The following is a 20,357-nucleotide window of genomic DNA, read 5'->3' as shown; positions in this document are numbered from 1 at the left end:
GAGCGACTGGTTGGCCTTCTGGTGCAGTGAGATGGGAGCAGATGTACGGGTAGGAGGCTTGTTTCATTTCTGTGGTATTTACAGACATCCAAGATAGCTGATGTCTAATCAACCTCTGTCCTGCAGAGAATTGCGCCTCTCTTGTGCGTTAAGTACCTTGTGCTGTTGGTCCGTAGTGCTGCAGTTATCATCAGGGCTGTAATACCTTCTCAGCAAGTGCAGACCTCAGGGTACTAAAACTGACTGCAGGCGTAGCCACATCCGTAGCTGAGTGGCAACCCCTTGCAGCATCACAGTTGTTCAATGAGGAAAAAGCCACTGGGATAAAAAGCTTAAGGCTGTCTATTAATAATGTATTTCTGCTTGACCTTTTCGAGGAAGTCAGGCTGACAAAACCTGAAATGTTCTGGTACAAATATAACGGTATGGAAACACAGGCAATATCTCTGGACTCCTAAATGGTTGAGTAATAGACTTCAAATTTCAATCAGAGAGTCTACCATACATAAAGACCATACACAGAAGACAACACCTACACTGAGACTTTCCTAGGTGCATCTCCTTCGGTGTGTGGGGCAGGGTGGGCACAGTTTCACTGTAGCAGAATTGGAAAGTTGACTGGCCCTCACATTGTTACCCTGGCTGTTCGCCACAGGTACTGGTTTCCTGTTTCCCCCAGTGCAGTATTTGTTCCAGTCCAGTAACGCAGCTTTGCATGCATCTCATTCATTACTCTTTCTGTGCCTCATTCTGTCTTCCAGCTTGGAGTAGAATTGAGGCTCTGGTAACTTCACTGTGGGAGAGCTTATTCATCTTGCTGGATGCCTCTGTCCCCATTAGCCCGTCTCCTTCCATATGCTGCTCTGTTCTATACTCTGAAGAACCTTCTGCTGTTAGTATGGTCCCTCCCAATGTACGCTCACTTGCTAGTGAGTGTCTCACAGTCAGTCTTGGTGTCTGAGAATTGGGGTTTGCAAACTCCTCTATCTGCATGCATTGTATCCCTCTGTCTTTGCAGTAACCTTAAAAGTCAGGCCGTTTTCATCTTCTCCTTTGTAGTGGTGACCACAGGCAGAAGTTCTATTGGGGCCACAAAGAAATCCTGATCCCAGTCTACAAGAACATGTCTGATGCCATGAGGAAGCACCCAGAGGTGGATGTTCTCATCAACTTCGCATCTCTGCGCTCTGCTTATGACAGCACTGTTGAAACGATGAATTATCCACAGGTGAGTGAGGGATCTAGAAGAAGCTCAAGAAAAGAAGGAAGATCTTGTAAACATTGTACCAGTGCTTCTGGTGCAGGGTACTGGTGTTTATTAAACTATGATGGTATTAGGAAATAGTCTTGGTCGGATAAATACCTCAATCCTAAGTCCTTGTAGACTTCAAGGAGGATGCTGGAGTTGTATAGCAAAGTCTGATGCTGGACTTGTGTTTTATAAGAGGAACTTGGCACCTCTGTGTCTGTTAACGATGATTACTTTGGGTTGGCTAAAATACAGTGCTGTTCCCTCATCTGCAAGGCAGAGAAAAATTATCTCAGCAGCTCATTGGGACTGCTGAGAAGACTATAGTAGATTGTGGATCTATGCACTGGGCTTTTCTGTCTAATAACTGCTTAGTGGCCAGGCAGGGAGCAGCACGCTCATGCCCTGTGAGCAGCTGCTTCACTCCTGTGTCCTGCAGAGTTGGTTAGGATGGCAACGCTGGGACACTAATGGCTCTCTTCATCTTGATGCAGATCCGCACGATTGCCATTATTGCTGAGGGCATTCCAGAGGCACTGACACGCAAACTGATCAAGACAGCAGATAAAAAAGGAGTCACTATCATTGGGCCTGCAACTGTAAGTACCGATGACCTTTTTACTCCCCTTGTTCATCTGTCTTAATCTTCAGATCAGCTTTCTCTGAAGGATAAAGTATGTCCTACAATACATCTTGTCTGTAGTCATCTAAAGTGCACGTTAGCTGACCATTATAAGGTCACATTTGTCTTCCTTTGTTTTATAAATACTGACAGAAGGTTGTTTTACCCAAATATTCCCAAGTCTCATGGCTGTTTTACAGGGCTTTACATCTTTCTCTAATTTTCTTGTAGGTTGGTGGGATCAAACCAGGTTGCTTCAAAATAGGCAACACGGGAGGCATGCTGGATAATATTTTAGCATCAAAACTGTATCGTCCTGGCAGCGTGGCTTATGTTTCAAGGTCTGGAGGAATGTCTAATGAGCTCAACAACATAATTTCCCGAACCACTGATGGGGTCTACGAAGGGGTGGCCATTGGAGGAGACAGGTAGGAGTCCATCTTCAACAGACAAACCATTTTTTAAGTCAGTCAGCAGAAGAAAATTCCTGAATCGTTAGTCGTGTGGGAGTGAAGGGCAGGCTGGCTGTTAACTTGTCTGAAAGAAAAGCTTATGAATCAAACTCAACTTCTGTCGTTCTTCCTGTGTTCTACCCAGGTATCCTGGTTCAACTTTTATGGATCATGTCTTGCGCTATCAGGATACCCCAGGAGTGAAAATGATTGTGGTGCTTGGAGAGGTGAGACAGACCATCTCACTCCTATCTGAAAAAGACCCAACTGCTCAATTCCGGGAGCATCTGACCTAGTAGCTAAAATACTAAATAACTACCACAATTAAGTGGCAGCTACGTAATATATTTGAGATATACCAATTTACTGTTCTAAAATATCTGAATTTTTTATTTTGTGCTCCTTTAATGAGAAGAAATTGAACGTTTCCAAAACAAATATAGTCTTCCCCATTTTAAAAAAAGAGAATTTCTTCTCAGACTGAATCCATTACTCAATGAAAAAAGACAAAAAGTTTTTATGTGCATCTCAGAGCTGGTTTCTATGAAAGTGCAAAGTTGTTTGTTTTGAACCAACTCATCTCTCTTTCTCTCCACAGATTGGAGGCACAGAAGAGTACAAGATCTGCAGGGGTGTTAAAGAAGGCCGTATCACCAAGCCAGTGGTGTGCTGGTGTATTGGTACCTGTGCCACCATGTTCTCTTCAGAGGTATGCACAAAAGTGGGGGCAAATGCATAAGATAGATGAATATCTGTGGCAGAAAGAAAAAAGGCAGCTTCTTCCACTGCACCTAAACTGGAACAACTTCATGTGCAGAAGTTATTAAGCATCTGTGATAAAAACTTATTGTGCTTCTGTAGCTTGCCACTGGAAGTTTCCAGAGATTTCCACTTACATGTAAAGGGAGCCCACAGATCCTAGGTAATGCAACAGATTTTAATAGTAGCCAGCTTCTGGAGTGGGAAGGAGAAAGATACGCATTAAGCAGCTTTGGAAAGCGGAGTAAAGTTAGAGAAGCAGAACTTGATGGAAGAGCCTGCAGTGATTCCAGAGCAGAAAAGGCTCTGTGTATTGCTGTTTTGACTGCAGTTGCAGCCAAGACTTCTGTTAGCCCAAATAAGAAGGCAGATTGTACAATCTTTGGTATTCCCGTGACCAGTTCCCTATGCAGTTCTGTACTCTGTTTTACTCTCTGCACGTAAACAACTTGTATTCCTTACTGCTATCACTTCTTTTGTTTGTAGGTACAGTTTGGCCATGCAGGAGCTTGTGCTAACCAGGCGTCTGAAACTGCTGTTGCAAAGAATCAAGCTTTGAAGGAAGCTGGTGTGTTTGTTCCCCGGAGTTTTGATGAGCTGGGAGAGGTCATTCAGTAAGTCACACTAACAGGGCACCTTGTGCAGGGACAAAACCAGTTAGGGTACTGACTCTTAACTGATATGGGGATGTATTTCTGGTTAAGGAAAGCTGCCTCGGTTCACTCTGGGTTTTTAAGGTCTAGACTAAGACCACCTCACTTATCTCTCAAAAGGATTTAATAAATGGATTCTCTCCCTAGGTCTGTCTATCAGGATCTTGTAGCCAAAAGAGTGATCGAGCCAGCTGAGGAAGTGCCTCCTCCAACTGTGCCAATGGATTATTCCTGGGCAAGGGTGAGCTATGCCACTTTACCTGATTCTTGGTTCCACAGATGCCAGACAGGACGTTTGCTATGATTCTGGATGCTTAAGATGATAATGGTGTGGTGTTTGGGTTATATCTCAGGCTTTGTAGTGTTATCAGTGAGCTCACTGGCTATGCTGGTTCTAAGCTCTAGAAGCTGCCTTGATGGCAAGTTTAAGGCTTTGTTTTTGGTCTCCTGCTGCCTCTCGCTTCTAAAGGGGATTATTTAAAATCCCATCTTTATGTTGTGATTTCAGGAACTGGGTCTGATCCGCAAGCCGGCTTCCTTTATGACGAGTATCTGTGATGAGAGAGGTCAGGAACTGATTTATGCTGGGATGCCAATAACTGAGGTCTTCAAAGAAGAGATGGGGATTGGAGGGGTTCTGGGCCTGCTCTGGTTTCAGAAGAGGTGAGGCAGCTTTTGTGAAAGTTCCCAGACTCTTTAGCTTGAAGTTTTGCTCATTTATTAGTAGACTGTTAGGCACAAAAGTAAGGCAAGATTCCTTTGTGAGTGTAGATTCGTTGGAAGTGCCATCTCTAGCCTCTCCTCAGAGGCCACAATCAGCATCTTCATACACTGTGTTTCAGTTTTGGGGTGAAATTTTCCACCAGTTCTGTGGTGCACCGAGGAGACTTCTCCATTTTAGTCCTGTTTCACATTCTTTGACTGCTTGCTTATTATAGTTGCCATTTCAGCCCTGGAGAGAGCTGGGGAGTCTGCAAATGTTCAGTAGCCAGCCTACGGGGAACCTTCTGAATGACAGAAGTTCTTGCTGGTGTCATTAGAGGCACTCCTGGCACTAGCTGAAATGCCTAACTCAACAGAACTGCAACCCAGCGTTGCTCAGGGCACTCCTTGAGGGGACTCTCAGAACCTACTGATCAGCCAGTTGCATGTGTGCAGGCTCAGCCTACCAAACTGACCCTCAGTTCTAAGCTAAATAGCTAAGTGGAAACTGAATAAAATCTACTGATCTCTGAAAAGGCAAAGATAGTAGGATGCACTGATGGCACTGTGACCTTACAGCTCCCTCTCTTTTCTACTACTTTCATGCAGGCACCTAAAACACAGCTTACTGTCCACTCTAAAACCAAGTGTCTTGTGTTTTCTTTACAATAAATGACCTCGGTCTCTCTCTTGCTCAGGCTACCAAAGTACGCCTGCCAGTTCATTGAGATGTGTTTGATGGTGACGGCAGATCACGGGCCTGCTGTATCTGGAGCCCACAACACTATTGTCTGTGCAAGAGCTGGAAAAGATCTTGTCTCAAGTCTCACTTCAGGCCTTCTCACTATTGTAAGTACCTAATATCTGGAAGATTTGCCACGTGTTACTCAGTCCAGGTTTTATTACTAGTAAGCTAGAATTTGGAACAGCTGCAGAGCCGTGGTCTAGCTTGTGTCTGTTCACTCATGCTTTGAATTTCTGTTGAATTCCACACTAAAACCTTGATTAAAGTGAAAAGCTACTGGAAGAGACGGTTCAACTTCTGTGCTGTAGGTTTAAAATCTAGTCCTTTTAAAATTTTTTCTAGTAAGCAAGACTATTTTAGTATCTCATGTTTGTGTCTACGAATATTCTGTAGAAGCTTAATTGCTGTGAAAACTAAAACCGTCAGTTTTGGAAGAGACTAGGCAACCATACAGGGACAAGTAATAATCTGAATAAAATGGGCTTTAGATTACATTCACCCCAACCCTAGTCTGTCGTGGAGATGACGTGGCTATATGCATTGACAGTTAATATTACTGAGTTATAAAGCAGATGTTTAGTCCTGAGTGCCTGCCTAACTTTACTTTCATGATTGCATCAATAGACACAGAGGATGGGGAAGATAATCCTGTGCTTGTTTTGTGCCTTAACTGTGAGTCCTTTGCTGTAATCCCCTTTGTGTTTCACACCCAGGGTGACCGGTTTGGTGGAGCACTGGATGCTGCAGCTAAAATGTTCAGCAAAGCTTTTGACAGTGGGATTATCCCTATGGAGTTTGTGAATAAGATGAAGAAAGAAGGGAAACTGATCATGGGCATTGGACACAGAGTCAAATCAGTAAGAAAAATGCATTATTAGTACAAATTAGAGGCGTGTTTTTGTTCTTGATAGGTTTTTTGTTCTGTTTTTGTTTTTCTCAAGTGTGGAGGGGAATTGAAGGGAAGAAAACTAGCAACTTTCAGAGGCAGCTTTTGGTTCTCAGGACTTATAAACCATGAAAATATAAATAGCCAAGCTTAGGACAAGTACCTGTGTAAGATGCAACATCAGTGACTGTAATATGTTCTTAACTTGCAGATAAATAACCCAGACATGAGAGTTCAGATTCTCAAAGACTACGTGAAACAGCATTTCCCTGCCACCCCACTGTTGGACTATGCACTTGAAGTAGAAAAAATTACAACTTCCAAGGTGAAATGTGCTAGTATTTATCTTGTCTCAAGCACTTTTTCGTACTGGGGGAGAAGTGACCAGTGGTTAATGCTATATTTTAATTGCAAAGCACAGTAAATTGTTGCTGGGTTTTTATTCTTCTATGGGAGACTTTGGGCCAAGTACAAGTGCACTTTGGTAAGGCTGAAGATGTTTGTTGGACACCAGGAAAACACTGAAACCCTTTATCTGAGTTGTCCACAGTATGTCTGGAACTGCTACATTCTTTAAGCTGGAGGCAGAGCTAGTATGCATGATGGGTGGTAGTAGATAAACTCTGCAGTTTTAGTAAAACGCTGCCCTGTTGTTTGGGGCTGTCCTTCCATCATTTGTGTTAAGCATGGCTCTTGCTCAGGTTGCTGGACAGCCTCTTGTATCACTAGGTATGTGTCCACAATTACGAGTAACCTTCAAGTTACCCCTGAGGATGAAAATTACCAGATGAACATCACTTGCCATTGTTAACATCTTTATTTGGGGTGTGTGTGTTTACGTCCTTTAGAAACCAAATCTTATCCTGAATGTAGATGGCTTTATTGGAGTTGCCTTTGTTGATGTACTCAGGAATTGTGGCTCTTTCACACGGTAAGTACATATTGGGCTGTTTTTCTCTTGGGTCATGGTTTGATAAAAAATGATAAAGCCATACTGCCAGCCCATGTGGGACCAGGGTTTCAAAAAAGACATTGATTTATTTTCTCTTGCAGGGAAGAAGCAGACGAATATATTGATATAGGAGCTCTTAATGGCATCTTTGTACTAGGCAGGAGTATGGGATTCATTGGTAAGTTTGCTGTGTTCCTGCCCCTTCATTCCATGGGGAGATGCACTGTCACCATGAACTAACACAAATGTGAACCTCTGGGGTCTCAGTCTAAAACCCAAGTTATAGGAATCCAGAAATCAAAGTTGTTTTAAGACAAAGTATGACTAGAAGGAGGCTCAGAAATTTTGTGACATAGAAGTTGTTTTCCTTTTAGGACACTATCTAGATCAGAAGCGCTTGAAGCAAGGCCTGTACCGTCACCCGTGGGACGACATATCCTACGTTTTACCAGAGCACATGACTATGTGATAACCAGTAGTACTGCCTCAGAATGTCACTTCAAGAAGCTGGAAGCCTGCACAGAGGACAGCCACAAATGGGACTTTGATGTGTAAAGGCCATTGATCATAGACATTGAGCTGCCTAGTTAAACTGTGCAAAGCAACTGTTTTATAAGAATAGAAACCTACTCAAAAACCAAAACTTATGATATTCCATGTTACCTGCTGTATTTAATACTGTCTCTCACACTTTTATTTTTTACTACTCTTGTTTTATTTTGTTTCCAGGAAAGATTTTAAGGGTTTCGGGGGGGAATTTTTCTCATAGACGCAGTCATTTTGAACTTACCCTGACAGAGGGGAAAGTACCCATCATTCCCATAAGCTATGATTTGGGTGTTGTGGTTTTTTTTGTTGTTTTTTTTTGTTGTTTGTTTGTTTTTTTTCATTTTGTTTACTGTGTTCATCTTCACAGTCTAATCATCATAGCCTGAGTAGTGGGACCACTGCTGATGTATAACCAATGCTACTCAAACTCTGGTGTAGTAATTTAAAATGTAAAGCTGTAACATACTGCTGTTAAAACTGTGAAACTCCATGTATTCTGGTGTCTGTATTTATGCAAACAACTTCTCATGTACTACTAGATTGCTGGTATATGGAATGTCAGTCTCCCACGTTATCTGCAGATGCAAAAATAATCTCAGTAATAACTTTAGCATCCTACTTGTCTGTGTATTGTAACCAAACAAATAAATGATACACTACTAGCTTATCTGGATTCTTTTTTCCCCTTCTCCCTTTTAAAGGTTGGTTGTAAACTCTAACTGGCTCTGTGACGAGCTTGGAAATACTTGTATAACTGCATGCCAAACCTCAGAGCAATTATTCCTCTGCTGGTGTGTGTTCTAGAAGAGTTTAAAAAAAAAAAAACACCTGTGACTTACCCTGTAGTGTAGGTTAAGGGCTGAAACCTTGCAAATTAGAAAAGAAAGAGCAGGAAAAATAAGTATATAAGTGGATAGCATTATACTATAGTTATGGGACTGTATCGTGATGCATAGTAAAGAGGGAATTGTCAGCTGCACCTCACTTTATTCTAATTATCGAACAAAAAAATGCATACCTCAGTCAGAGTTAGTGAATTTCTCACATGAAGTCCCTTCCCTGCAGGCTTGCCTGAGAGAATGACGTTAAGGAGAAAAACAATCAAAAGGATAGCTCAAGGCTTTGACAAAAAACATGCCTGTATTTCAGGTGTAGCATCCCTGTACCATTGGCAGAGCAATTTCATCCCCTTAAATAATCCCCTTAAACTCGCACCACGCCTAGCGAGCTCCCTTTGTACTCTATCACGAGGCATCTGGCAGGGGGCACATGGGGAGAGCCCAAGCCGAAGGAACACCACGGGGCAGCCCCGGCGGCTCCCTCTCGACCCGCTTTTCCCGTTTGCCGGCCGGTGGTACCCCGAGGGGAGAGCGGCTCCTGCCTGTCCCCAGCCCTCATTGTTCAAAGCGGCCGGTGGGGGTGCGGGCGGGGCGGCCCCCGGTGCCCAAACGCCTCCCCGGGTAGCGCGGGGGGCTCGCCTCAGGCACCCCCCCGCTCCCCTCAGGGCTCCCCGACCGCCATTTTAGCTCGGGCGGCGGCGGCGTCTCCCCGCCAGGGGGCAGCGCTCGCCCGGCCGAGGCGGCGCAGGCGCGGTGGCCGCAGCCCCGCCATGGCGGACAAGATGGCGGCGGCCGCGGCATCCCCTCAGCCGCAGCCCGGCCCCAGTTCACCGGCGGCGGCGGCGGAGGAGGAGGATGGCGGGGGCCCGCGCGGCGGCGGGGTGGACGGGGAGGTGGAAGCGGAGGAGTTCGGGTGCCCGGCGCACTGCGCTGACCTGGCGTGGCGGCAGAACGAGCAGCGCCGCCACGGCCTCTACTGCGACATCACTTTGGCTTTCGGCGGCGGGCGGCCCGGGGCTTGCCGCGAGTACCGGGCGCACCGCTCCGTCCTGGCCGCCGCCACCGAGTACTTCACGCCGCTGCTCTCGGGGGGCTTCGCCGAGTCGCGCTCGGGCCGCGTGGAGCTGCAGAAGTGGAGCTCGGAGGGCGGCCCCGACCCCGACACGGTGGAGGCCGTCATCGGCTTCATGTACACCGGCACCATCCGCGTCAGCCCCGGCAACGTCCACGAGGTGCTGGAGATGGCCGACAGGTGAGGGCGACCCTCTGCTCCTGCTCGGGGGGCTGCCCGCAGCCTGCCCGGCGGGCCGCGGCATTACCCCCGTTTGTTTGTTCCACAGGTTTCTGCTGACCCGGTTAAAAGAGTTCTGTGGAGAGTTTCTGAAGAAGAAACTCAATCTGTCCAACTGCGTCGCAGTTCACAGCTTGGCCCATATGTATTCCTTGAATCAGCTGGCCCTCAAAGCTCAGGATATGATCAGGAGAAACTTCCACAGAGTTATCCAAGATGAGGAGTTCTACACTCTGCCCTTTCACCTCATCAGAGACTGGCTCTCAGACTCGGAGATCACAGTGGACTCTGAAGAAGTCCTCTTCGAGACAGTTTTGAAGTGGGTTCAGAAAAATCCCGAAGAAAGAGAAAGGTACTTTGAAGAACTTTTTAAACTGCTGAGGTTGTCTCAGATTAAACCCACTTACCTTACTCGCCACGTCAAATCTGAAAGGCTGGTATCCAGCAACGAAGCTTGTGTGAAGTTAGTGTCAGAAGCTGTGGAAAGTCACGCCTTGAGGTCTGAGAACTTGCAGTCTGGTAATCTGCAACATTCCGCTTGTCCGGTAGCGTTGTTGCCGCGTTTTGGACAAAACATGGATGTCATTATGGTGATTGGTGGTGTATCGGAGGGAGGAGATTACTTGAGTGAGTGTGTGGGGTATTTCATCGATGAAGATAGGTGGGTAAACTTACCGCACATACATAATCATCTTGATGGGCATGCTGTTGCTGTGACAGAATCTTACGTTTATGTGGCTGGCTCCATGGAACCGGGATTTGCCAAGACTGTAGAAAGGTACAATCCAAATAGAAATATTTGGGAACAAGTCTCAAACCTAATAACCAGAAAGCATTCTTTTGGCCTTACTGAAGTTAAAGGAAACTTGTACAGTATTGGTGGACATGGCAATTTCAGTCCTGGCTTTAAAGATGTAGCCATTTATAATCCCGAGCAAGACAAATGGCATAACCTGGAGTCAGCACCAAAGATTCTTCGTGATGTCAAAGCTGTTTCTGTAGAAGACCGATTTGTTTATATTGCTGCTCGTACCCCAGTTGACAGTGATAGTGAAGATGGATTGAGGGCAGTTATTATCAGATACGATGCTGAAACAAGGCAGTGGCAAGATGTAGAGTCTCTGCCACTCATTGATAACTATTGCTCTTTTCAGATGTCAGTTGCAAACACAAACTTTTACCATACGGCATCCTGCTGCCCCAAGAGTTATCCTATAGATAATGAGGAAGCCAAGATAAAGATCTGTGGCAGGGCCTCAGACGAAATACTTGAAAGTTTACCCCCAGAGGTTCTGAGCATTGAAGGGGCAGCTATTTGTTATTATAAAGATGATGTTTTCATCATTGGGGGGTGGAAGAACAGCGATGATATTGACAAGCAATACAGGAAAGAGGCCTATCGTTACTGTGCTGAGAGGAAGCGCTGGATGCTCTTGCCTCCCATGCCTCAGCCTCGCTGTAGAGCAACAGCCTGCCATGTGAGAATCCCCTTCAGGTGCTTGCAGGGCACACAAAGATATCCTATGCCACAAAATTTGATGTGGCAAAAAGATAGAATAAGACAAATGCAGGAAAGACAGATGCAGGAAATACACCGACACTCTCTAAGTTTACGAAGAATGCCACGCTCACAGATTGAGTGCTAGTATCTGGAATCTCACTCCTGATGAATCTAGTTTAGGAAATACTGGGCTAAACCCTTTGTCCTAGGCTTGATATGTCTTTATAAGACATCAGGATGTTGCTTGGGTTTGATGCATAAAAATAACATCTCTTATTGAAAATTAAGAAGCTCAGAAATTGAGGATGAATGGGAATTGAGAAACTATCAGAATCCAACAATATTACTTAACAGTGCCAAGGAAGAACCTACTTTCCTCTAATAGGTCACGAATAGATCTTTGTTTTCAAGGATTTCTGTTGAGTTAGTCTCTAACGGTTCTGTTTTGAAAATCAAAGATCTCTATGTTAATTTAGCGGTTACATTTGTGTGTGCTGAAAGCACCTGTTTTATTTGCACTTAATATATTGACATTCCTTTGACTCTCCTAAGTGACTAAACTTCACGTATAATTAGTGTTAGTGCACTTGGCATTCCAAAGTTGGAGGCGAGTGCAATAGTTACACGTATGTATGAAAATGAAAGCACAATCTTTCTTTATAAAGAATTACTTCAGGATGTTTCTATGTTTATTAAATATTTTGTAACTCTACATTGTAGAGAGGCAGCAGAGTTTGTAATGGTTGATCAGTAGAACATCAGACACTTGCTAAAATGGAGAATTTGAGGCAGTGGATCTTTTCCAGGTATGCCTGGAGATGCTCTGAGTTCGTCTTTGACGGCTTCATTAGAAACTTGGGTCAACAGTCAGCCTGATGTAAGGAGTGGAAACCAGCGATGCAGTCTAGCCACATCAGTGTGGATTAGTAAGAATGACATTATTCCCCAGGAATAGATTGAAACCTGAGCTACTTGTCGATCCTTTCTCTATTATTGCACGCGTTTAATTCAAGTGAAAAAGCGGAATAACCCCCACAAGTCTGTTTCCAGCCTGTCTTTGACAATCAATACCTTTTGCCTTCAGTGTATTTTCCCTAGAAACTTAGGGTAGCAGTGCTGCAGTGCTGCTTAACGAATTAGCACTTGGTGTTCCTCTTGAAGGGACATCATTGGCTCTCAGTTACTGATGACATGAAGATTTTTAGATGCATCTGGAGTTTTCAGTCTGGAAGTAATTTACGCGCGTACTGTGGTTTTAAGGTTTAACCTGATTAAAGGTACCTTTGGGAGTTTTTAGGTAGTTTTGCATATATCAGGGCCCTGCTTGGCTCTGGTTTGTTTAACTGCTATACCCCTGAGGAACAGAAGGTGGAATAGTTCCTTTGGAGTATCGATGCCTCTTGGTTATTGCTTCCACTGAACACTCCTCCTCCCTGATCTGAAAAGCTCCAGGACAGTTTTCGTTACCAGTTTTCATTACCTACCTCCTTTTCTTCCCCATCCTTCCCTTCATTTGAATGTTCCAGGTTTTCACATGTGACCAAACTCAGGACCTTAGGGAAGGGAAAGGGAGGAGTAACCAGGTTGTTCCAAAACTTACGTAGACAAACATTCATGAAGAAGGTGTTTACTGTCTTTGGTTCATATGATAATTTGCTGGCGGTTTTGATGTGGGCAACTTCATTGCAAAAGATCTTCTAAACAGTTTTTGTTTGTTTGTTTTTGTTTTTTTTAACTGTTTAGCTTTCTGAACTGATACTTCTCATTTTCCAATTCAGCAGGCAACCTAGATCATATCTGAAACACTGGGTAAGTCTTTCAACCACATAATATGTAAAGGTTTCTCTGATGTGTACTTTCTTTAATGCTCCACTTTGCAGTTCACTCATCACTTTGTTATCAATAACTGGTCTTTTTGTAATAAGAGAATAACCCAGCCTTGTAAAAGTTATATTGAAAATCCAACAGTTCAGTCTCAAATTACTTATCCATGGTAACCATCCTGTATTTTATTTGCCTGTTGGATTATTATGCAAGGGCAGATTAAATTGTACAGTGCTGGCTTAGTGCAAGAGAGGAAATGTTTAAGTTTGTTCGGGCTTAAGGCTGATGTTCGGAAGTGACTGTTGCCAAATCAGCTCATGTAGGCCCTTACGGAAGGGGTTAATCAGTGGAGTTTGGCCCATGAACTCATGTAGGTTTGTCTGGAACAGTTTTCAGAATTACTGTCCCTACAGCAGGGTTTGTGAGTAGAATATGTGCAAATGCCTCACAGCTTTTGTACAAACCCCATTGATCTAACCTAAGTGGGAGCTGAATTTAAGATGCATTGCCAGACTTTGCACAGAAGCAACCGAGAAGAGTTTACCTCTTCCATCCCACCGACTTGGCTATAAGGATTTGATGAGCAAAGGATGGTAGCATGGCAGACCACCACAGCTCTGTCAAAGCCCTTATGTAGTCTGTCGGCAAATCTGGGACAATTTGGGGGGGAAATCCTGAGGTTGTTACTTCAGCTAAATAGCCTGATGTATGGCAGCATGCAACAAAGTTAGAAGCAAGAACAAACTTCTTGCAGTCTCTCTTTTTCTAAGCAAATTTGATACTTGCACGTACCGTGAGAACTTCTGTCTGACATACAGTCTGTCTAGTTTACTAAAGACATTCCACTTAAAGACAATGTCAAAATAGCTTAATATCTGTTTAACGTGTGGATGCCAGCCGTGATTTTGTATGTGATGCACTCTCTCTTTTTGTGTTCTGTTTGCATGGAGAGTGATGGACACTGTGAACAGCACCAGTTTGCTCTAGCTTTTGCTAGGCCAATTCAGTGGAATTTTTGAGTAGTTAGGTTTTTTTTGTTTTTTTTTTTTTAGCCTTGACTTTAAGTGGACCAATTGCTTTGCAGTTTTTTAACCGACAAGTCTAACCATCCATTGTCCCACCTGTAGGTGTTCAGAAGAACTGAATTTGGCTGTAATTTAGCTCACTAACCTGTGAAACGTAACAAATTCCTTGGGGCCCTTGACTGCTGTAGCTTGCTGGGTATTTATAAAAAATGATCCTATAAGCAACAGGCTGGGAATTCTTTCACTGTGTTTATACCGGCTAGTTAGATGTGAGTAAGATCCTAGTGTGATTCAGGAAGTATTATAAGGCTGACCTCTGGCCCTCTAAATGTAAAGGAACATCAAAGGATCAGAGTTTTCCCTCCTCCTTATGACAATCACACCTCTATAGCTGTACTGAATGTGTGCCACAAAATGCATGTTTCACGTCCTGTCTTTCTGCTCAAGGTATTAGTGAAGTAGGACACATCCTGCCTAGCACTAGGTGGTCACCGTAGTCAGTTCTAGGTGCCATAAATGTACATAATATTTTATAAGGACATGAATATTCTGTTAGTAAGGTTTGTATATATTTTCAATAAGACTTCCTCTCACACACAGTAGGATACCACTCCAGAAATAAAGAAAACATGCCAACTTTTTAGCATACATAATGAATAATGATCCTAGATTGATCGCTATTAACAACTTGGGTCACCAAGAATAGCAACTTCTGAGGTTATTTTTAACACAACATTGCAATACTATGTTGTAACATTCAGTGGCTTTAAAAAAGTAAATATTTTATGGCTTAGATTTATTTTCAGCTGTGTCCACATTATGTTGGAAAGTAAACCATATTTCTAATTTGACAGTCTTAAGTGGAAGTCTTATAAAACAGGTGCTCCTGAGGATCTAATCCTATTACTAATACGAATGTTAAGTGTGGAACTAACTAGATGTTCGAAGACCATTAATAGATACTCCTTATAGGTCCATGTCACTGTGGATCACGGCAGCTGTACTCTCCTCAATGTTAATGTAGACTTCAGCAAGTTGCTTGGGCAAGCAGCAGTCCTGTACTTACTTCCAGTAAGGTAAAGTAGTGTGTGTGTATAGGCTGTTTGAAACTCTCCTACTGTAATGTTCTTTACATTAAATACACTGTACTAAAGTTTATTGTAATAAGTGAATTAATGAAAATAAACCTTTTATTTCTCTAGCGTTCTGTCGTGCCTTGTGCCTCTTACTGGTTTTAAGCTGTTATACAGGCTGTAGCCAATACGTCTAAATCATACTTTTTTTGGTGCCATAGAGTGAAAGTTTTAATTACTAATCATTCTTTTGGTCTGTATCAATTGTGCTTACTTTTAGAATAAGCAAATACATTCATTTGCTGCTTAGAAGACTTTATTAGCTAAGGGGAGCCGTTTATACAGGCAGGGTACTTGTCGAAGAAGTGTGCTTGACTTCCGTTTGCAGTGACTCCACGCTGTAGTCGCGTCTGGCGGCGTACTCCCCAACGTTCGACAGCCCTGGCACCACGCAGCAGCTCAAAGCACTGCGGTATATGCCCATGTCGTGAGCATCGTACCAGTCGTCAGCTTTTCGTCGTAACACTCAACATTGAAAGTAGTAGAAAAACCGTTAAAGCCACCAACCACAAACAAAAGATCGTCCACCACTTCGATGCCAAAGTTGCTGCGAGGGTTGAACATGGTGGGGACTGTGCGCCATGCATTGGCAATGGGGCTGTAGGCTTCCACGCTCCGAAGACGGTTCACTCCATCAAATCCTCCTACCTGCAAGTGTCGAAGGTACAGAGCTGAAATAGGCCTTTCCTCTTTTGCTAAGGCAGCTGAATCGTGTTGTGGATGCGTAAGACTTTTAACTTGTCCTGCTTTGTTGAGTTTGAGCATTGCTGAGAGCACGTGATCTCAAAACACAACGCGGACTGCTCCCTTCTTCGTTCCAGAGCTTCCAAAACTATTTTGTGTGTCTGTCAGATTCTTATACTTACCCACACACTGCATTTAAGTTCTGTGTAAGATAAGCAGGACCAAGCAGAAGTACTGAGCTGCTAAAAGATTTTATCAACAGCAGAAAATAATTTCTTTGCTACAACTGTTTAAAGGTTGTGAACGTATTTTTTCATAATGAAAAGCGTGCAGCTGACAGTATTTTCAGGGGTATTTTAACCATTCTTGCCCTCAACTTTCTTCCCCAAATCTCACTTTGATTTTCAAGCTGGCCACTTGCTTCTAGCTAGGAGGTGCACATTAGCAGAGTTTCAGCCCATTAAACAACAAAAAAAGTACCACAAGTGCCGGGTGCTGTTGTCGCAGGGGTACCACTTCTACCTTACCGCATACACTTGTTTTCCATATGCAATCACACCTACTCCACTTCTTCTGCTTCTCATGGGGGATATAAAGGTCCATTGATCTGTTGTGGCGTCGTACACTTCAGCTGTGGATAAGCATTCATTCCCGTTGAACCCGCCGCATATATACACCTGTTTACAGGAGGAAAAAAAGGTGAGCAGGGTGCTTGTATTGGTGGGAGAACATGCTGAGAAGAAAATGGCCTGGCTGTGTTTTTTTGTTACTTTTTTTTTTTTTTTCTAAAGAGAATAGTCTTTTTGTCCTGGGTTGGAGGTAGTAACAGTGCAGGGAGTTATTCAAAGCAGCAGGATTTTGACCCATTTTTTCCTGAGCTGTGTGAAGCATCCAGGCATGGTATTTGACCTGCGGCCACAAGTATTGTCCGGCAGCAGCCAGTTTCGCCTCTTAGCTTTATATCTGTAGCTCCAGGATTTAATGAGTAAGGTTTACATGAACTTTTTCCCCTCTATTTTAAATGACTCATCATGTTAAAGGGAGCAATTGTTTTGTGTCTAGCTCCCACAGCTCCTCTTTTCTATCTAGAGGATGAACTGTGGGTGGTAGCTCTGTTTATCCAGTACGCAGCTCAGCACGAGGCTGAGCTCCATGAAGCTCTCCACCTCACCACGCTCTATAAAAGAACAAAGCTCATCCTCACCGTGTAATGCTGCACAGTGGTATCTGTTTGACGCCTTGTCCTGCTCACCGTACTTCAACCTTAACCACTGTGACAAATCTCCCAGACCTTTTACCTTATTGTACAGCGTGGTCGCACCAGCGTCGCTTCTCTGCTCGTGCATGGGAGCGATCAGCGTCCACTGGTTGGTCTCGGGCTCGTACCGTTCGGCTGTGCTGAGGCGCGTGTACCCGTCAAACCCTCCCATGGCATAGATGTGGTCGTTGAGCACGGTGACGCTGACGTAGCAGCGCCGCGAGTGCATGGGTGCGACCTGGTGCCACGTTTTCTTCAGCGGGTCGAACCGCTTGACGCTGTTAAAATAATCCACGCTGTCGAATCCTCCGATAACGTAGACAAAGCCTTTCAGAAAAGCGGAGCCGTGATAGGCACGGGGGCTTTCCTCCTGGCACGTGACGTTCACCCACTTGTCCGCGCGGGCATCGTAGGTCTCGATGGCATTGGTCGGGCTCCCCCCGCTCCAGCCCCCGATGGCAAAGAGGATGGAGTAGGGCAGGCGAGGCCGGGTGAGGGGGTTGATGAAGTCAGAAACCGAGGGGCCGTTCATGCTGAGGTCGTACATCGCTGTCAGTGCGCTGATGATGATGGGTTTGCAGTCCTCGTTGTCCTTCACGTAATCGTGCATTTTAACTTTCCTCATGAAGTGGTCTGCCTGCATCAACGCCAGTCGAACCTGAAAACGCAAAAGGAGGTGAGAGTGTTGATGTTAAAGTATTGATGTTTAATATTTTGGTGTCCTTCCCAGATAGGTCCAATGCTGGATGGCTTTGATTTCAGGCTAGAGTGTTGTCTAAAGTTTATCACAGAACCGGAGAATTAAACATGTAGTTTTTAGCTTGTCCAGAAAAGGGTACTCAAGGGTAAATGATCCCATTTTGGGGGAGCCTGCCACGACTCTGCCATGGCACTCTCCTGCCCGCAGACTGAAGCTGCTGTAGCTAGCACCTGCTGATGTTTGCATAGTGTAGCTTGTCTACAAACACTCATAAGCTTTGTGTACCTGGACATGATGTCAGCCCGTGTAATCTTCAGCCCTTCCTGGATGTGAGGAATGATTAAACTCAAGCTCTTAACATGAGGAAACGTGCACTTAAAAGGGACTCCCCAACCTTCGCACAGCACGTAACAGCATGTAACGCTCGCTTTTCCCCCAGCAGTGCTGGGAGGCTGCTATTTCCTCTGCTCTGACGAGGAAAGAGAAGCGAGCCAACGTCTCCAGAGCCGTGCAGGTGGGCAGGATAGGTGCCACCGCAGCAGCACTGACCTTGCTCAGCAAGACGGAGATGTACTGCTGCCTGTTCTGAGGGTCGTGAGCGATCCACTTCAGGATGGCCTCGAACACCACGTCTTCTTGTTTCACGTTGAGTTCGTCTTTCTCGATGATGTCCTTTAACTCGTCGACGGAGAGGTCTAGAAACTCCGCGGACACATTGATCAGCTCCTCGAAGTTATGGAGGATGAACGTGTAGGCTGTTTGTTGCAGGTTGGGACAGTGGTAACAGTTTGTGAGTCGGCAGATGCCGATGCAATTCTCCAAGCACAGCTGAGATTTTAAGAACTCGCAGCACAGTCTGACGATGCCCATGATGTTGAACTGGTCCGCTGCGCACAGCAAATTTTCAACGTTTTCGGTGGTGATTGGTACTGTCCTGGTGTAGGCATACTCGATAATGAGCTTCATCATTTCAGGTGAAATGCCGGGGATTTTGTATACTATCTTCTCTTTGTTGTTCCAGCCACTGGTAAACAAAGCCCTGAAAAAATAATAAAAAAATAAATTAAAAAGCAATGTTGGGGGGAAAAAAGGCTTTTTCTGTGTTAACCCCCGACCCTGTTTTCCCATATGCCTTCCTCCCTGAGCACTGGTTTTGGGCACTAGCAGCAGTCATGCTGGGAGGCCCTGTGGTTTATTGATCCATGTTTTACCAGCTTGTTGGATGATTTTAAACAGGAGCCACAGCCTCAGGCTGTGGACAGAGAGCAACAGAACCCATGGCCACCTTGCTCCAGCAAGAGAACCAGAGACTAACGGTGTGTGGGGCAAGAAAAACTTGTGCCGGGGGTCAGGCTGGCCACACTCCCAGCCCTACGTTCGTCAGACACCGCTGCCAGAGTGGCTGCAAAATGCCAGGGTGTGGATTCGTTCTGGTGACGAGGCTGCTATCAGGACTATTTATATCTGCTGGCCGAGAGGCTTAGTGCCAACGCAGGCACCAGAGGTATGGTAAGAGCATATGACACAGCCTAGGAAATACTGGTTGTTCCCATTCCCGCTGTAAACTCATTTCTAGTACTGACCTAAAATAATGACTGCAGCTACAGAGGATGTTCTTGTGAGCATTGAACTCAAAACCATTCACGTTAATGATCACATCACAGAGTTTCCCTTCCAGGCGAAGCTCGTTGAAGACTTCGCAAGCCATCGCACTCATCTTCCTCTCCATTTGTGAGGCCGAAGAGCTGGTGGGAGCCGAGGTGTCGTCCATGTCGGAGCCTGGGTCAGCGGAAGGAGCTTCTCTGAGGTGCTACAGGGCTTTCTCCTTGCCCTCCTACATTTTGTCTGAAACGCTGCCTTGTCTGGTGGTTCTGGAACCTGCCCTGTAGTGAGCTCACAGAGGCGGGGAGGACCCGGGAGCTGCTGCCCATGGGGCTGGGGGGGCTCAAGCCCTGTGGGCACGGGGGTCCTGCTCCTCACTCCCCCAAACCTCAGCCTAGACAAGGCTGGACCTTGTATCCACACCTCGCTGGTGGCTGCTCAGGGCAAACACAGCCCCATGCCTCCCGCGCAGCTTGCTTGTATCGTTTAGCCCCCATATAAAGCCCCCCAACGACAGGCACCAAATGCTTAGAAGTGCCCCAACACGATGGAGGAAGCCAAGGCACAGGCTTGCTCGTGTGGGTGGTGAAGCCACGAGCCTTGCACCGCTTGTTTGGAGGAGAGGAAGGTTTTTTGGGGGGGGGTCAGGCCCAGGGAGAGGAGAGCAGGGTACACCTGGGGCCCCCTCCCGAGTCCTCACGGCCGCCTTCCCCCTGGGCTTTGTCACGGCTGTTGGTGAGATGAGTGCTAAGGGAGCACCTCTAGGATCGGCATAAACAAAAAAATAAATTAAAAAATAAAAATAATAAAAATGTTTGGACTTCTTCATTTTGCTGTTGGTGGTTTGTTTCTTTTTCTTTTTCTTTTTCTTTTTCTTTTTCTTTTTCTTTTTCTTTTTCTTTTTCTTTTTTTTTTAAGTTAGACAGTTCTG

General features: G+C 45.1%; 4 protein-coding genes across 17 annotated transcripts in view; 3 read left to right on the top strand and 1 right to left on the bottom strand.

Moving 5' to 3' along the window:
* The window catches only part of ACLY (ATP citrate lyase), a 43,859-nt gene extending 35,628 nt beyond the window's left edge, over nucleotides 1–8,231 (top strand). For all 13 annotated transcript variants that reach the window (XM_040536565.1, XM_040536566.1, XM_040536572.1 and 10 more), the window contains 14 exons: nucleotides 1,060–1,228; nucleotides 1,744–1,848; nucleotides 2,103–2,299; nucleotides 2,469–2,550; nucleotides 2,922–3,032; nucleotides 3,569–3,696; nucleotides 3,883–3,976; nucleotides 4,244–4,398; nucleotides 5,136–5,286; nucleotides 5,896–6,039; nucleotides 6,280–6,393; nucleotides 6,917–6,999; nucleotides 7,122–7,198; nucleotides 7,395–8,231. In XM_040536565.1, coding sequence (XP_040392499.1) covers nucleotides 1,060–1,228; nucleotides 1,744–1,848; nucleotides 2,103–2,299; nucleotides 2,469–2,550; nucleotides 2,922–3,032; nucleotides 3,569–3,696; nucleotides 3,883–3,976; nucleotides 4,244–4,398; nucleotides 5,136–5,286; nucleotides 5,896–6,039; nucleotides 6,280–6,393; nucleotides 6,917–6,999; nucleotides 7,122–7,198; nucleotides 7,395–7,489 — 1,705 coding nt within the window. In that variant the 3' untranslated portion in view covers nucleotides 7,490–8,231. The remainder of the gene's footprint in view (nucleotides 1–1,059; nucleotides 1,229–1,743; nucleotides 1,849–2,102; nucleotides 2,300–2,468; nucleotides 2,551–2,921; nucleotides 3,033–3,568; nucleotides 3,697–3,882; nucleotides 3,977–4,243; nucleotides 4,399–5,135; nucleotides 5,287–5,895; nucleotides 6,040–6,279; nucleotides 6,394–6,916; nucleotides 7,000–7,121; nucleotides 7,199–7,394) is intronic.
* Nucleotides 8,232–9,154: 923 nt separating this feature from the next.
* On the top strand, nucleotides 9,155–15,247 carry KLHL11 (kelch like family member 11). 2 transcript variants are annotated; one of them, XR_005814602.1, is made up of 3 exons: nucleotides 9,159–9,660; nucleotides 9,749–13,009; nucleotides 15,022–15,247. XR_005814602.1 is itself a non-coding variant. In XM_040536719.1 (2 exons), the coding sequence occupies exons 1-2, from the start codon at nucleotides 9,179–9,181 to the stop codon at nucleotides 11,343–11,345; spliced, it is 2,079 nt and encodes a 692-aa protein (XP_040392653.1). In that variant the 5' UTR covers nucleotides 9,155–9,178; the 3' UTR covers nucleotides 11,346–15,247. The 2 variants fall into 2 exon arrangements, 1 of the variants encoding a protein (XP_040392653.1); XM_040536719.1 differs by having other exon boundaries at nucleotides 9,155–9,660; nucleotides 9,749–15,247.
* KLHL10 (kelch like family member 10) lies at nucleotides 14,410–20,203 on the bottom strand. The gene is given in 6 exon segments (XM_040536733.1): nucleotides 14,410–15,632; nucleotides 15,635–15,830; nucleotides 16,394–16,543; nucleotides 17,165–17,782; nucleotides 18,374–18,863; nucleotides 19,408–20,203. Coding segments are annotated over 6 exon segments (1,815 nt in total). The 5' UTR covers nucleotides 19,596–20,203; the 3' UTR covers nucleotides 14,410–15,459.
* The window catches only part of LOC121059640 (junction plakoglobin), a 45,881-nt gene continuing 42,614 nt past the window's right edge, over nucleotides 17,091–20,357 (top strand). Inside the window, exon 1 of the mRNA XM_040536684.1 lies at nucleotides 17,091–17,095. The gene's annotated coding sequence lies outside the window, so the exon portion shown is untranslated. The remainder of the gene's footprint in view (nucleotides 17,096–20,357) is intronic.

Source organism: Cygnus olor, chromosome 25 (assembly GCF_009769625.2).
Source record: "Cygnus olor isolate bCygOlo1 chromosome 25, bCygOlo1.pri.v2, whole genome shotgun sequence".
Taxonomy (NCBI): domain Eukaryota; kingdom Metazoa; phylum Chordata; class Aves; order Anseriformes; family Anatidae; genus Cygnus; species Cygnus olor.
Note: the sequence above shows the minus strand (reverse complement) of the source record. Positions and strands in the feature narration are given on the sequence as shown.

Bases quoted from the DNA above. Each gene is read 5' to 3' on its own strand.
- KLHL11 (XM_040536719.1), top strand. From the start codon at position 9,179: ATGGCGGACAAGATGGCGGCGGCCGCGGCATCCCCTCAGCCGCAGCCC. The intron at 9,661-9,748 runs GTGAGGGCGACC...TTTGTTCCACAG, and splicing joins GTGCTGGAGATGGCCGACAG to GTTTCTGCTGACCCGGTTAA.